Source organism: Ammospiza nelsoni, chromosome 1 (assembly GCF_027579445.1).
Source record: "Ammospiza nelsoni isolate bAmmNel1 chromosome 1, bAmmNel1.pri, whole genome shotgun sequence".
In the NCBI taxonomy this organism is placed as follows: Eukaryota; Metazoa; Chordata; class Aves; order Passeriformes; family Passerellidae; genus Ammospiza; species Ammospiza nelsoni.
In genome coordinates, this window is record NC_080633.1 from 46,561,701 (window position 1) to 46,577,040 (window position 15,340).

At 40.1% G+C, this 15,340-nt stretch overlaps 1 protein-coding gene across 1 annotated transcript; it reads right to left on the bottom strand.

Annotated features, from left to right (window-relative positions):
* On the bottom strand, positions 1 to 11,443 carry LZTFL1 (leucine zipper transcription factor like 1). Its single transcript, XM_059471334.1, has 10 exons — positions 11,416 to 11,443; positions 8,745 to 8,869; positions 8,096 to 8,290; positions 7,526 to 7,586; positions 6,617 to 6,685; positions 5,170 to 5,235; positions 4,962 to 5,039; positions 2,108 to 2,281; positions 1,526 to 1,629; positions 1 to 967 (listed from the first exon to the last, which is right to left on the bottom strand). The coding sequence occupies exons 1-10, from the start codon at positions 11,416 to 11,418 to the stop codon at positions 949 to 951; spliced, it is 894 nt and encodes a 297-aa protein (XP_059327317.1). The 5' UTR covers positions 11,419 to 11,443; the 3' UTR covers positions 1 to 948.
* Positions 11,444 to 15,340: the final 3,897 nt, after the last annotated feature.

Genomic DNA, 15,340 nt, shown 5'->3' on the forward strand with positions numbered 1-15,340 from the left:
TGTTTGAAAACATAGTATTTTATTTGAAGTAAAATACAAGATACATATGAACAGGGACAGATGAACAAGTAGAATGCACTATTAGGCAACTGACAAACAAATGCAAGGCAGAGAATTACAAGTAGAAGACTCAAGAGAAGTAAGCTGTTTTCTGGTGAGGTTACATTAAGAAAGGAGATGAAAACATCTAAACTAACTTTTCTCCCAAAAATGTTCCTCCACTAACTTACCTATGCGTATTTAGATTATCATCTCAATATTTAGAATACTGGCAAAATCAGAATCTGTCTTCTGATGTTCAAAATTGCTTTAAATCAATTACAGTGAAAAAGCACAACTTTATCTGAAAGAGTCCAGGACTCTGGCTATAAAGCATATTTATCTCGTTATCTAATGAACACCCTCTAGAAAAATGCTACTGACCACACTTGGCTGAACTGTGACATGTCCAGTGGGAAGTAACATTACAGAATCAGCGTTTCTTTTTGGTTCCTCCTACTCTTTCACTGATGGAATTTTTACATATAATGCTACTTCATGACTACATTAACTACACAAAAGTAACAACTGGAGTTTCCACCTTGAAGACATCAAAAACTCTAATGCATATATTTTTGGTCTTTTTCCTCCCTTTTTTAACAAAAATAAACTCCTTTTTTTTTTGGTAGGGAATGTTCTCAGTTCTTCAACAAGGTCCTGTTTGCTATTTCTCAAGGAATGTCAATGGTTAACCATTAAAAACATGACTGCAGAAACTAATACCTATAAATTGTAGGTTTACAAGGAAGTAAGATAAGAGTTTCAGTGTGAAATTAATATTAATAAAGAATTATTTTAAACACTAGAAGCAAAGAATACACCATTCAAAACAAAAATTATTGAAAAATAATACCAGCCTACATTTTCTTTCCATGACAACTTCTGATACATCAGATGCTTTTTGGTATTTCAGTCTTCTGACTCATATCTGAGGATTAAAAAAGAATAAATAGAAAAATAATTAAAACAGACTAGAAATTCCCCAAAGACATTTTGTCTCTAAAGAAACCAAAGCAATATATTACACCCAAGAGTGACATATTTCTGTCATGGTTTACTGTATGACTTAAGCCACAGACAAATGCATTTACTTTTTAGACTATTTTGTCCTTTTAAAACTGGCCAGTTTACCAAACAGAATGACGGAATGACTTACCCACAAACCCAAACAATTGCCAAAGCACCTGGAGCATCTCCCATCTGTATCTCTGTGTGTAGCACCTGAGGACTTATCTACCATGAATATCCTGTATGCTGTCCACACTAAATTCTCTCATTACTTGCTACATGGCAGCTGCTGCTGCACACACCAGCCCTAACCACACCAAACATCCATTCAAAGGACTGGTTTGTCAAAAATCAGAGCATAGCCTGCTAGAATTTCTTTTTAAGGGAAAATATATAGACTGTTTTAGAGACAAAATGGGAGCAGAGCATGGATCCAGAACAAGGATCTTGTTGAGACAGACAGGGTAGCACCACTTACTTGGAAAGTTTTCTACGCAGATCCTTTATCTGCTCATTCTTCTTGGTGAGAATCTCTTTCATGTTGCGATAGGCAGCTGTTTGCTGAAATTTCTTCTCCAGCTCCTACACAATAACATCAACATTATTTTTTACATATTATGAAGACTAGACAAAAGTATTTTTTTGAAAAACAACTTGCTTTTCCTCCTCAAGTTTGACAATACTAGTTTTCTGTAACTTACTCAAATTTAGATAAAGTCAGCTGGTAGATTCAAATGAGATTGCTGGGGCAGCCACAGATACCCCAACTTCATTTTCTAACAAAATCAAGCTAAAAGTCTTCAGAAGATTGGGAATATGTTTTTCATGCAAAATTTCTATTGAGACAAATAGTCAATTTTTAAATATTTATCTATTATAACTATGCAGTTCGTTGTGGGTTTGCTATTTTATGTTTCATGTGCTCTGCCACTGAAATAACAAAAATACAAGGGCAAAAGTGTGGCCTGGTAAACTCTGTATCTTGTAGCTTATGCTTGTTAAATCACTAAGTTAAAATGTGAGTAAGGAATGCATCTTCACATTACAGTAAAATGCTAACCTTTTCAGCTGTGGATAGCTGATCCTGAACCTTCAGTAAGTCATGTTTTGTTGTCACCAAGTCTTCTTCCAAGAATTTTTGGTTTGCAGTAGTATCATTCAAAGTCTTCTCAAACTGGGATTTCAAAGCTGCCACTTTATTCTCCAGTTCAGTGATATCCTGGTTTGCATTATTCTTCAACAGAAGAAATATTTAAAATATGTCAAATTCAAGAGAAGAAATAATTAAAATTTTAAGTGCAAAATTCCACACAAAGTAGGTACACCTTCACTTTTAATAGTGATGTACAAGTTACTCCTGCAAAGTGCTTCAACTAAAAAGGAGCTAGAGCAGGGACTGATTTATAACTTAAAATCTTGTTAATAAATGTTTTTTACAGATGGCTGGAATGTCTTCTCAGCCAAGATGAGATTTTAAGTTCCTGTATTTCGCTTCTTTAGGAATTAGTTAGAGCCAGAGGATGAATCATATTACAAGAAATTGTTTACCATATAGAAACAGTAAATTACCATTTAAGATCTGAATGTCTACACTACAACGTGTTTTTGAAACATTTCCAAAGCTGTTAGTGTGGGACAGGTAGGAAAGGCTGAAAGTGTTAAGGTTCACACTCTCAGCCAGGTACCAACATTGCACCGTTCTCAGGTGTCTTACACAAAGAGGCTCCAAGTTGCAAAGCAACTTTCCTGCTTCCTTATGAGAAGAATCAACTGAAACTTTTTTGAACATCAGTTCTGAGTCATAAAACATAATAATCGTGTAACTGTTCTACAGATTTTCATTTAAAGAAAAGCAAAAAAACAAACACAAAACATTCCCAGGTTTTAAAGCTCAATTTCAAACTCAAAAGTGTCATGACTCAGGATGAGGCTGAACTAGAAGCACCTTAAAACAATAAAATCTAAAACCTAAGAAAGCCTTGTTCCTTTTTCTATCTGGAACATAAGACTTGAGAACAGGATAGTAATACCTGTACAGATGAAAAGCTTATTTTGAATTCTGAGACAGAGTCCAAGGCTGCAGTGTTGAAAAGCACTACATCCATTCTGTACATTTTAATTGTTATTTTCTAACCATTACATATGCCAATTACGCAAAAATTCTAAATCTTCAAATTAAACTGAACCAACAGAGCAGTTACTCCCAGTTACTGCTGGGAGTTACTCCCAGTTACTGTAACTCACGCTTTCTATGTGAAGCCATCTATTAACTATCAATTAAAAAAAAAATCCATCTGATGAGTTGATCCTTAAGAACCAGCTGTGGTTTGGCAGTCATTTGTTTGCTCGAAGAGTTTGAAATGTACTGCTTTATGAACAACTGAGAGAAGTGACAGAATACAGAGGGCAAATTAGGACATAAAAGCTGAAGATACTCAGCAGCCCTGACACTGAGGCCAATTCATATTTAACCAGAAAAGCAGGATGAGATTTGGCTCCAATCTTTCAACACTACAAACAGTATTATCCAGGATTTAATACACCCCTTTATATTTTAAACCTTTAATAATTTAAAGTTTAACAAAACAGAGAAAGAAAATCTTTGTCATGACTGATTAATCAAGTTCCCTATTAAAAATATTATTGAATACAATTTTGAAAGTTACTAAGTAAACTTTTAACATATTAAGGAAACCAAGTACATACCATAAACCAGGTAGAAAGCAAAATAAAAAGAAATCAGGATTAAAATATGAAAATTAAATAGAAATGTTTTATTATCTTGAATCTTATTTCCTAATCTGTAAATATTGCAGGAATTTTAAAGTAGATTACTCAAAATAATGGGATTAAATTGTTCTAATTTTGTTGAAAGCCTGAACTGAGATGCTTTAAATTTAAGACACAATTACATATGAACAAACTTTGGAAAATTCTAATTATTGACAAATAAAGGCAGAAACTTAGAAAAATACTCAGGTGTCCTGAAGAGATTTATTTGTGTCAACATGACTTGAGGCTTCTTACTTTTTTTTGCCAGTAGCAACTCACCATGCTGGAGTCCTCATTTACAAAACAGATTAGGAACCTCAAGTAATAAAAATAAACAATGAAACAGTTTTAACAGTATGCTGATATAGGGAGAACTACCAAAACATCAAACAAGCAGCAAGTCTGGCTTGTTCCTGTCAACATCAAGTGACAAATGTGTGAAAGAATGAGTGTTTTATTGTTGCTCTAAAAACCAGGTTAGGTATCTGTGGAAGGGGTTAACAGCAGGCTTGTTACCTAAAAGGACTGAGAAGAAGCTGAGAAGCAAGAAGGAGGTGATAAGGAGTTTTCTCCAAGGCTGTAACTAAGGAGACTAATCGAAGTGAGGAATTGAAAAAAGATAAGAAGAGAACTTTGTAGCTGGACAAAGCATTTTTAGAAAGTTAGCTGAAGTCACTGTAACTTTTTACTAATAGTGTTATGTTGATTTATTGTAGCTGATAGTTAGGATAGAAGAAGTATAAATAATTAGAAAGTACATAAAAGGTCAGCCATGTTCAATAATAAAGAGTTCCATCTGAGACTGCTTGTGGTCCCTGCTTTGTATCATGACCACCTTGAGAACGACAGGTATCACTCTTAAACATGAAGAAACAGACAGACATGTATTTGTGTCTGTTAATACAAATATCAGCCCTGGGAATATGAATTCTGATAGTTCCTGAATCCATGTCATAACATCAACTAATGTTATGGATTACCTGCTGACTGACAGACCAGCAGGAACAGACAATGTCAGCAGGAACAACACTAACTCAAACTCTTCTATTTGCCAGAATAGGAACACACCATACAGACCAACATTTTGAATGTGCTGGCAACAGTTGTGTTAAATGGGAGCAGAGGGATATAATTATATTTACCTTCTGATCTCCTTGTATCATCTGTAAATCCCTCAGTGACTTCTCCAGCTTGGACTTCTCGTCTAGGGCAGCAGTAGCCTGCAATACATTGAAACTTTAAAACCTCAGAAATGTATTTTAACTGAAAACATAATAAGCATGGGATTCTTATTTAGATATTTTAAAATATGTAACCAACATTAAGCATCCAAGATTACAGGCAACTTACCTGTGTTTCTATGGTCCTGAGTCTGGTCTTCAATTTTTCATTTTCTTCTTGGAGATGAGCAACTGTCTTTAGGTTAAAGAACAAGAAATGTTTGTGAACATTAACCCTGGCACCATTTCAGATTTTGCGAATATTTCAGGGAAGAAAATACACTTCATAACTTAAGAAAACAAAAGTGATCCTAAATGCTTATAAAAATGGCCTCCACAAGAAATCAGTAATTCATTAATTTATTGTGTTTTTTTGCCTCAGTGAGAAAGCAATTTAAGTCTCCAATTCTACTGTAACATATAGGGCTGTTCACTTAAACACATGCTTTACTGCGTTGAGATTATTGAGATCAGTATCTTGTTTGTAACAAGATTAATGATTAAAAATTGCATGTTTAGGGATGCAAATCCCATTGTTGCTTATAATTCATATTTTCAATCAACAGGTAAGGAAGAATTTATCTGCAGTTCCTTTTCAAAAGAGACAAATACCAGGTTACTGCATCTCCTGTTCTGTGTCACAGGAAATACCCATGTTTCATCAGAGTAAATTCACCACATGAACTTTGAATGATTTGGGGGGAAAAAAAGACAACAGATGTACATATTCAAGAAAAACTGTTATGACTTTGAAATTAGTTTTGGAACAGAACTACATTAACCTATAAGCAAAATACAAGCCTGAATTATTTGAATGCTTTAATTACTGCAGTGAATAACAACAATTTGAGACAGACATTGTACTCAACACATCATTTGGGAATGCAGGACAGCAGACAGAAAATAAAACTCCTTGATAATTACCTTGATTATCAAAAACTTAAAAGGGTACTGTAAAAAAATGTGGCATTTAGAAAAGTGCAGGTGAATGAAATTAGTACAATACCTAATAAAAACTGTTGATAGTATTAAGTACTAGAAAGTGTTTCCTAATTCTAAAAATGTTTAGCAAGTGAGAAATCAAATGTTTTAAAAAACAGTAAATTCCAAATTCCTTAAGTGCCTGTTTCTTCAGGAGGAATTTAACCAACTTACAAAACAAAAGAGAATGGATGTAAGGAGATTGACTTGAGGTGATACAGAAGATGTTCAATAACCTGGTAATTTCAGCCAGCTGCATATTTTAATTTACTTCTTTGTTGAAGTACCAGCTAGCTGTATGGAACTAATTTACTATTTTACTCCATGAAATGGAAAAATAAATTACTACAAAGACCAAAATGTTTTTGCAAAAGAAGGGTTGATACTGAGATACATGTTAGAGATCGCACAATAAATTTCTGATGCTTACAATGTTTATTAATTTACTAGTATTTTGCTTTACATTCTGGGATATATTACTGTGATGTCTATATAGTGACAGACACATTATACAAATATTATTGTACAGTTATTCAGTTCATGTGCATAAGCAGAATGGTCATTGACCACAACTGCCTGAACAGTCAAGTTCTTACCTTGTTTAGCAGCTCTGATCCACCTTCATTTAATGGAGCAAGTTTTGGTTTAATGGGATCTGCAGTGGACTAAAGAAATAATAAAGGTGAAAAAATTAAATTACACATATTTCAAGGGGGAAGAAAAGCCTCTAGCCTGTAAAATAACTACTGACAGTCAATTCAGCTTTCTTTTGCAAAGCAAATGAACAGCCTTTTGTTTCAAATTCATTTTTTACTGCTTCCTTGGCTCCTAAGTTATAGACTTCACTTTGAGCTTAAGTTAAACAAAGATACTGCACAGAGACATAAAAGTATTGCAAATGTGGTTTGACAGAAGACTGACAATCCCGCAGCAACCAAAAGAAAAAAAGGAGTAATTGAGTGATTGTAAGAGTTTAAAAGTATTTACAAAGCTCCAAATAATTTTCTCATTTAAGGTATTAAAAATAACATGTATTTTATATATATAAATACAATATAACATATATAAATACACTTTAATAAGGTTTGCAGCCATATTCATGCAAGACAAACTAGAGTGATATCTGTACTGTGCAATCTTCTCAGCTCTTGGGTCCCTTTTGGCACAAGTGAATGTCCCAGTCTCAGCCCAGGTGCCAAGGGAAGGGAACCCAGGAGCAGATGCTTCAACACATCCTTGGTCTGGCAGACCTTGGGATGAGGTGTGTGAGGCACACCCCAGAAGGGCAGAACAGGCACTCTGGAAACAGTCAAGACACTTCAGAGGGAGTCTTGGTGCCAAAATGCAACATGTGAATTTTTGGAGAGTTTCAAAGTCTGTTTTGTAAAAAAAAATGTGGGTTTTTGGTTTTCTCCTGAGCACAAAGAGTCAGTACTAAGCATTTTAAACATCTGTCATGACTCCACATGACATTTGATTATGATTTGATTAAAATAAAATTCTACCTTTTTGTTTGAAGAGGTATATTCTGACTTTTCAAACTCAGCAACCTGGTCCAATAATTCTCTTGGAAAAAAAAATAAAGAGACATTTATTTACCAAAGAAAAAATATAAGGAGGCATTTCTTTACTAAGAGCTACACTAAGAAACACATTTTACCAGGCTGCTGCTATGCTTTTTCTTGCATGTAAAATTCTTGTTAGAAGTACAGAATGAAGTCCTAGACAAATACCATAAATGCAATAGATCATGTTATGCAATGGCATGATACATGCATTACAATAGATTAGCATTCTTAATTACAATATAATCTAACAGGACAACAAAAGTTTTTAATTGAGTCCAGTCACCCACTCTTAAATGATTAATTCAAGTAAGAATATTACTAATGAAACATCTTGCTCACAATTTTGAAATTATTTTGTATCTTGCTATTTTATAGATGGAAACATTGAAGCTAACCTATCACTGATACAATAGTAAAAGAATAAGTTTCTATGGTTAGGAAAAGAATGCAAATAGTCAACACTTTGATGTTTTCTTATTGTTGCAAGAATAGTCCAAGAGCTGTTACCGATTCTCCAAGTCAGAGACATCTGTCTGTAACTTCAGGTACCATTTCTCAGCCTGTGAGAAGAGCTGCCTCAGAAGTAAAACGTTGGTGTAAGTTGTGTTGATGAGCTCTGACTCCACTTCGCTGTGTACGACACTCTGCAGCCCATCCAGCATGTCTATCACCTCATCAACTGTGAAGGTCTCTTCAACCAGTCTAAACAGAGAGGTCAAGAAGAGTCAGGTGTGATAAAGCTAACAATTCTGCCTTGTTATGAGATCTCACTACACTGGTACCACTCATATAATGCAATGTTTCCTAAAAACATCCACTGTCAGTCATTATTAGATGACCACAGCATTACTAATTTGTTATTTTATTTGAATTTTCTCTCTAAATCAGTAAAATCACAAATATTAATTCAGCTACAGCCTTGCACTGAATTTACATATCAGAAGCAAGATATGAAGCAATGTCATGATGTCAATATCTCTGTTAATTCCTAAGAATTTGATGAGCTTGGGTTTAAAAGCATTTGGCTTGTAACTTCTGGAAAATACAAGAATATAAAAACCTAAATGGAGAAAAGTCACCCCATAAAGTATTCAAACCTGCCACTGCTGCTAGGATATTTTGTGTTATTCTTGCTCAGCACCACCCCACACAGCACCTGCTGTCCTTGAGGTCCTGGAAACAAGAATCCACTGTTTTGAGACACATGCCACGCTTGAAGCGAGCAAAGCGCATGTAGCTGACCACTTCGTTCTGGTGGTGCTCATTAACGCCCAGCTCTGCCTGCAGGGGAGGATACAAGCACAAACATAAGGAAAAATGAGCATAACCACTGTGAACACTTGCCTTCTGATTAGTTCCTGTGACTGCTTTCACAGGGTTAGCATGCAAACCAGCATGGTGAAAAACAACCACATTTTAGTATATTGAGTCCCTATGCACCTCTCATAAGTGGGTGAGAAAGTTGGAAGCAAGGGCTCAAGTAACCTCCAAAAAGTCATACAAAATCAGAGAGACAGAGGCAGAGAACCAGAACCAGAAGGACTGTACAGGAGATGAAGCTCTTGGATAAATATGTCTTGGTATTACATTACACATACATAATGTAGCTGTACGATATATCTTCCATAGATGTACTAACAAAAGCCCAGAGGAAAGTATGTTATGTTTGTTACTTTTTATGTAAACTCTTGAGACTTCTCTCAGAATCATAGAATGCTTGTGTTGGAAGGGTTCTTAAAGACTGTCTAGTTCCCACTCCCTGCCACAGGCAGGGATACCTCCCACAAGACCAGGTTACTCAGAGCTGCATCCAACCTGGCTTTGAACACTGCCAGGGATGGGGCATCCATAATTTCTCTGGGCAACCTGTTTCAGTGCCTCACCACACCCACAGTAAAGATTTTTTTTGGTATATCTAATCTAAACCTACTCTCTTTCAATTAGTGCCCATTACTCCCTGTCCTATCACTGCAGTTCCTGATGAAGAGTCCCTCTCTGGCTTCCCTGTGGCCCCCCTCCAGTTACTGGAAGGCTCCTATGAGGTCGCTCCACAACCTTCTCTTCTCCAGGCTAAACATCTGGAACAAGTCTATTTTTCACAGGGGAAGTGCTCCAGTGCTCTTGTCAGCCTCATGTTCTTCCTCTGGACTTGCTCCAACACCTCCATGTCCTTCCTAAGCTGGAAACACCAGAACTGTATGCAGCACTCCAGACGGGGTCTCATAAGAGCAGAGGGGGGAATCACTTCCCTCAACCTGCTGCCCATGCTGGTTTTGATGAAGATCTTAAGTGATAATCTGATTTTGTTTCTCAACAGCCCTAAACCAGGACACCCAGAAACAAATATTGCCAGGGCAAATAAAGAAGGAAGTAATTTTAGAGCTGGCTAAGTAGCCCTTTTATGTGTGCCTCTATTTCAAAGGATTACTGGCATAGGCAACCACACCAGAACTACACAGCTCATGCAGGTAGCATGAGTGACCAGGAGGCACAACAGGGCACAAGTGGGAGTTTGTCACCACAGTCCCTGGAGAGCTGATGCAAAGGCAGGTCCATTTCATTTACTCCAATGTACTTTGTTAGCTTGGCTGATGATGGGGAGAGACACCAATGTACTAACTCAGACAAAACAGTTCATCTGATCACGTGTCCTTAGGGAAGCTCCAGTGACAATGCTATCCTGGGATACCTGGATGAACAATCAATACTTGTCGGGGTCTCTAGCTGGTCAGAGTGACCTTGAAAGAAGCTAGAAAGTCTCTTATCCCAGCCCAGTGCTTGAAGAAGGAGTCAGAGCTCTTCATTTCTCGGTCTCAAGGTTGTTTATTGCATCTTATCTATAAAATTCTTTCTCCTGTCCTGCCGAGGTCTGCTCAGCAAGACAGAGGCACTCTGCCTGCCCCTGGGGTAGTGTTATGTCTTTATAATAAGAACTACATATACAATGTTTACAGTTACTTTCTAATACTAATCACCTATGTTAGACAGCGAGCTTCTACTCTAAACTAATCTAAAAGTGCCAACATCACAGCAGAAGATGGAGGCCAAGAAGAAGAAGAAAGGCTGAACATGCCTAGATGTCTCCATCTTGCCCCTCTGAATCTCCATTCAAAAACCCTCAAAATCTACTTTTTCACCCTGTGATAAATTCACTATCATTCTACTTAATTTGTCGTGGCTTGCAGATCTTCATCTAAGGTTGGTAACTTGCTCCATAATCAAAACCACAGGCATCCTGGGCTCTGTGCCAGGGTCTCTGAGACCCCAGGCAGGGGTCTTGGCTGCTCAGGACAGCCAGAGGGATCTCCTGGGTTCTGACAAACACTCTGGAAACTTAGTGCAGCTGAGGAAGCCGCAGCAGCACTAGATAAAACCACTCTTACAGTGTGGCTGCAAGACGGATGTTGCCCACAAAGTCCCACATATTGCAGATGAGAGATCATACAGAAAACTAAATTAATGTCTTTGCTGTTGTTGGAGGGTTTAGTTGAAAGCTTCTATTCATTACAGACAGAAACGAAACTATACTAGTAAATAAACACATAAGCACAGGCCACTCGTGATCAGCCCCGCTGATACGCAGATAAGTCACCTGGCCACCGGATCCCGCACAAACCCCAAGCCCTGGGAGTCTCCGCATGGGTGGCAGGGATGCCCGGGAGGGCAGGTGGCGGCCGCAGCTGCCCCGAGGGCTCCCGCATGACGACAGGCCGCACCCCTGCCCCTGCTGCGGGCCGGCCGCCCGGGGCGGAGCGCCTCGGTGGCGGGACACCGGGATGAAGCGGGAATGAAGCGGGAATGCCGGGCGGGCCCCTCCCGCTACTCACCATGGCGGCCGCTCCGCCGGCGCTCGGACGGCTGCGGGCCCAGCGTTGCCATGGAGACCGAAGCCTCGCGAGCGCCCGCGGCGAGCTCCGATTGGCGGCGGCACGCCCACGTGACCCGCGTGCCGCCGTGCCAGCTAAAGCAGATGTTTTATTTTATTTTATTTTATTTTTTAACTTTACCTTTGTATTTCCTACGCTCTCAGGTGCAGCTTGGAAAACTGTACTGTGAAGCAGTGAGAAATCTGGAAAACTGTACTGTGTAGCAGTGAGCTGCTGAAGCGGTAGGGGCAGTTAGGCGCGATGGGAAATATCACAGAATCACAGAATTTCTAGGTTGGAAGAGACCTTTAAGATCATCGAGTCCAACCCATGTTCTAATACCTCAACTAGATCATGGCACCAAGTGCCACATCCAGTCTTTTTTTAAACACATCGAGGGATGGTGACTCTACCACCTCCCTGGGTAGATGATTCCAGTATCTGACCACTCTTTCTGTAAAAAACTTCCTCTAGCCAGTATCTCCCTTGGCACAACTTAAGACTGTGTCCTCTTGTTCTATCTGTTGTTGCCCGGAGAAAGAGACCGAAGACCGACCCCCAGCTCACCACAGACACCCTTCAGGAAGTTGAAGAGAGTGATAAGGTCACCTCTGAGTCTCCTTTTCTCCAGGCTGAACAACCCCAGCTCCCTCAGTCGTTCCTCACAGGGTTTGTGTTCCCAGCCCCTCACAGCCTCGTTGCTCTCCTTTGGACTCGCTCAAGCATCTCAACGTCCCTCCTAAACTGAGGGGCCCAGAACCAGACACAGCACTCAAGGTGTGGCCTCACCAGTGCCAAGTACAGGGGCAGAATGACCTCCCTGCTCCTGTTGGCCACACTATTCCTGATACTGGCCAGGATGCCATTGGCCTTCTTGGCCACCTGGGCACGCTGCTGGCTCATGTTCAGCCGACTGTCAACCAGCACCCCCAGGTCCCTTTCCACCTGAGCACTGTTCAGCCACACTGTCCCCAGCTTATATCCCCCGTTTATTTACACCACCTAAGATTTTTTTTCCCAAAGGCTTTTTCACTAAACACGGATTTTTGCAAAGCATTAGCATGTCAGCAGGACAGCTCAGAACCATAGAATGGTTTGGGTCAACAGGACCTTAAAGATCATCTAGTTCCACCCCCGTGGCATGGGCAGGGACACGTTTCACTAGACCAGGTTACTCAAAGCCCCATCCACCTTTGAACACTCCCAGGATTGGGACATCACAATTCTCTCTTCCACAACTTCTCTGGGCAGCCCGTTGCAGTGCCTCATCACCCTCACAGTGAAGAATATTTTCCTAATAACTAATCTGAACTTACTCTCTTTCAGTTTGAACTCATTCTCCCTTGTTCTGTCACTACAAGAACTTGTAGGCTCCCTTCAAGTACTGGAAGGTCATAATTAGGGAACCCCAAAGCCTTCTCTCCAGGCTGAGTAACCCAAATTCTCTCAGCCTTTCCTCACAGGAGAGGTCCTCATCCCTCTGATCATCTTGGTGGTCCTCCTCTGAACTCACTCCTACAGGTCCATGTCCTTCCTGTGCTGGAGTACTGCAGGTGGGGTAACTGTCACCAGAGTCTTTCACCTGGATCACCCAAAAAGTTTATAAAATGCAGAAAAATTACCTGGCATCCATCAGCTGAATGCATGGGAAAAGTCTAACCCGTTGAGGTGGCCCAGCTGCATTGAATCCTGATTGCACCTCAGGAGAGGACAAAAGTAATGTTGACAGAGCTTGGGATTTTCCAGTGTAAGTAAAAGGAGCAACTAAACAGTGAATTAAGAATTAATGGATTTTGTCCATTAATTCTTCAAGGCCTGCAGAAGGAGACCAGATCTGTCACAGCAGAGATACAATATTAGTGAGCCACAGACAGAGGAAATGTTGATCATTGAATCTGTCCCATTACAAACAGGAAGAAGGGATGTAATGGCCTTCTCCCATGACACCAGTGGACTCTTCAAAAGCCAATATCACCTTCCATATCTGGACAAGTGGTGAAAGCAGAGCACTGGAATGACACAGCTAAATGATGAACAGACCAGGAAGCAGCAAGCTGGGAAAAGGCTGTTTGGAAAACACACAGGCAGGAGAGATGCTGCACTTGGGCAGCTGCTCCATCCAGGCACTTTCTGAAACAGAGCAGCCCCAAGGGAAAACTGCCCTTCTTCCATAGTTTGAAAGGGAAAAATGGGATCCATTGCAATTTCCATTCCTCAACATTGCATTTGTCTTACTGACTGCAGCCTGCAGTGCATTTTCATTAACTAATGGCCCTAAAAGCAGCAGTGACCAATTTAGGATTAATGGGCCATTTTGAGTAGGCAGCTCTATTGGTGGCAAATCTAACCTAAATTTTATTTACTTCAGACACAATCAGGAACAAGTGACAAAATTCCATCAAAATAGCCTGTCATCATGACTGAAAACAACATCCATGTGGCAATCAAGGGAGTGCAGAAAGACAGACCATATGCACAAAGGCTGTTCCTGAGCTTAAGCAGCTCTACAGTAGTTGAAACTGGCCTAAAAGACCAGGCAGGAGCTGTGCTATGCCTTGTGAGCTTGCACCTCTCTGTCCTCTGCTCCACCACACAGTACATGCTGGCAGCATCACTTCTTCAGCTTCCTCAGCAAGCTGTGCAGAAAAAGGTGTTACCAACACACATTGCCACCAGTGATGTTGACTGGCAACTTTTATGGGGATTTTATATAGCCCATCTAAGAGACAGTGTTGGCATCTTGTTGGGCCAAAACATGTTTAGCCATAGGTTTCTCTCATTCCTTTTCGTCAGCAGTTCCTCTCTACAGAGCTTAGAATGACTGTGCATGAATGGAATGACTGAATGTTCAAGGAGGCTTGAGCTGCAGTAACAGCCTCAGCTTCTGCTGATCTGGGTTCATCTGCCTTGATGATGCCATTGCTCTGTACTGCAAAGATCCCTGCACCTGGAAGTGTTTACCTTGGCTGCTTCTGCAGACTCATTAGCAAAGAGACCCCCGTGAAATGAAGCACAAAAGAACAGAAGTGCGTGTTTTCAGGTACCAGTCACAGAGAGAGCAACCCCTGAATGGCCAAGGTGTGAGAACAGCACAAAACACTGAACAGAGGAACCTCCCTTTCACTGACACCTTTGCCCCTACGTTTCTGCCAATGCAGGGAGCAAGGGCAAATGAGATGCTGGGAAAAGATGAAACTAATAACAGGTGCCAAAAAGCTGTCACACAGGATCAGACTAAAAAGCATTTTGTTTCCTTTTCTGGCTGTGGCAATAACCAGGAGTAAGAAAAGGAACAGAATAAGATACATGAGTATCCTGCACAGTTTGAGCCTTCACTACCATTTACCCTCCCCACTGAATGGACCGGCAACTTTCTGAGCTGCCAGCCAAGCCCGAACTGCAGCGGTTGATCATCATTCTGGAATTTGTCTGCTTTCAATTTCTCTAGCCCACCTTCAAAGATAATTGTTGTCTGGCTTGACAACCACTGTGGGAATGTACCATATGCTCATTATTTCTTTTTGTTTAAGTCTTCAATCCGTTCCTGTCAGTGTTGTCTGGCTTTAGCTGTCTCCTGCACTTAGTGCTATGTCAGTCTTCAAAAGGAGAAAAGGAGATAACAGACCGTCCATGTCACACCTGCAGTGTGCATTAGGTTGTGATAAGGGGTTTTGTGCTTGCTGTTGCCAACCTACAGAGCTTCCACAAAGGACACCAGGGCAGAAATGTGGTTTTGAGGAAAACAGCACAGAATTACAAAGAAAATTATCACCTTTCATGGCTAGTATTTGGAGGGGGAGCATTTGGATCAGGGGCCCCAAAGAGCAGTGTCTACTTCACAAATAACTAACAGCTGCACCTGGGGTCTCAAGCTTCCCTCTGCTCC

What these genes read in the sequence shown, in the direction of transcription:
- LZTFL1 (XM_059471334.1), bottom strand. An exon ending in CAGGACCTCAAGGACAGCAG is followed by an intron (nt 8,291 to 8,744) that starts GTGCTGTGTGGG and finishes CTCTCTGTTTAG; the next exon opens with ACTGGTTGAAGAGACCTTCA. An exon ending in ATACCTCTTCAAACAAAAAG is followed by an intron (nt 6,686 to 7,525) that starts GTAGAATTTTAT and finishes TTATTTCTTTAG; the next exon opens with TCCACTGCAGATCCCATTAA.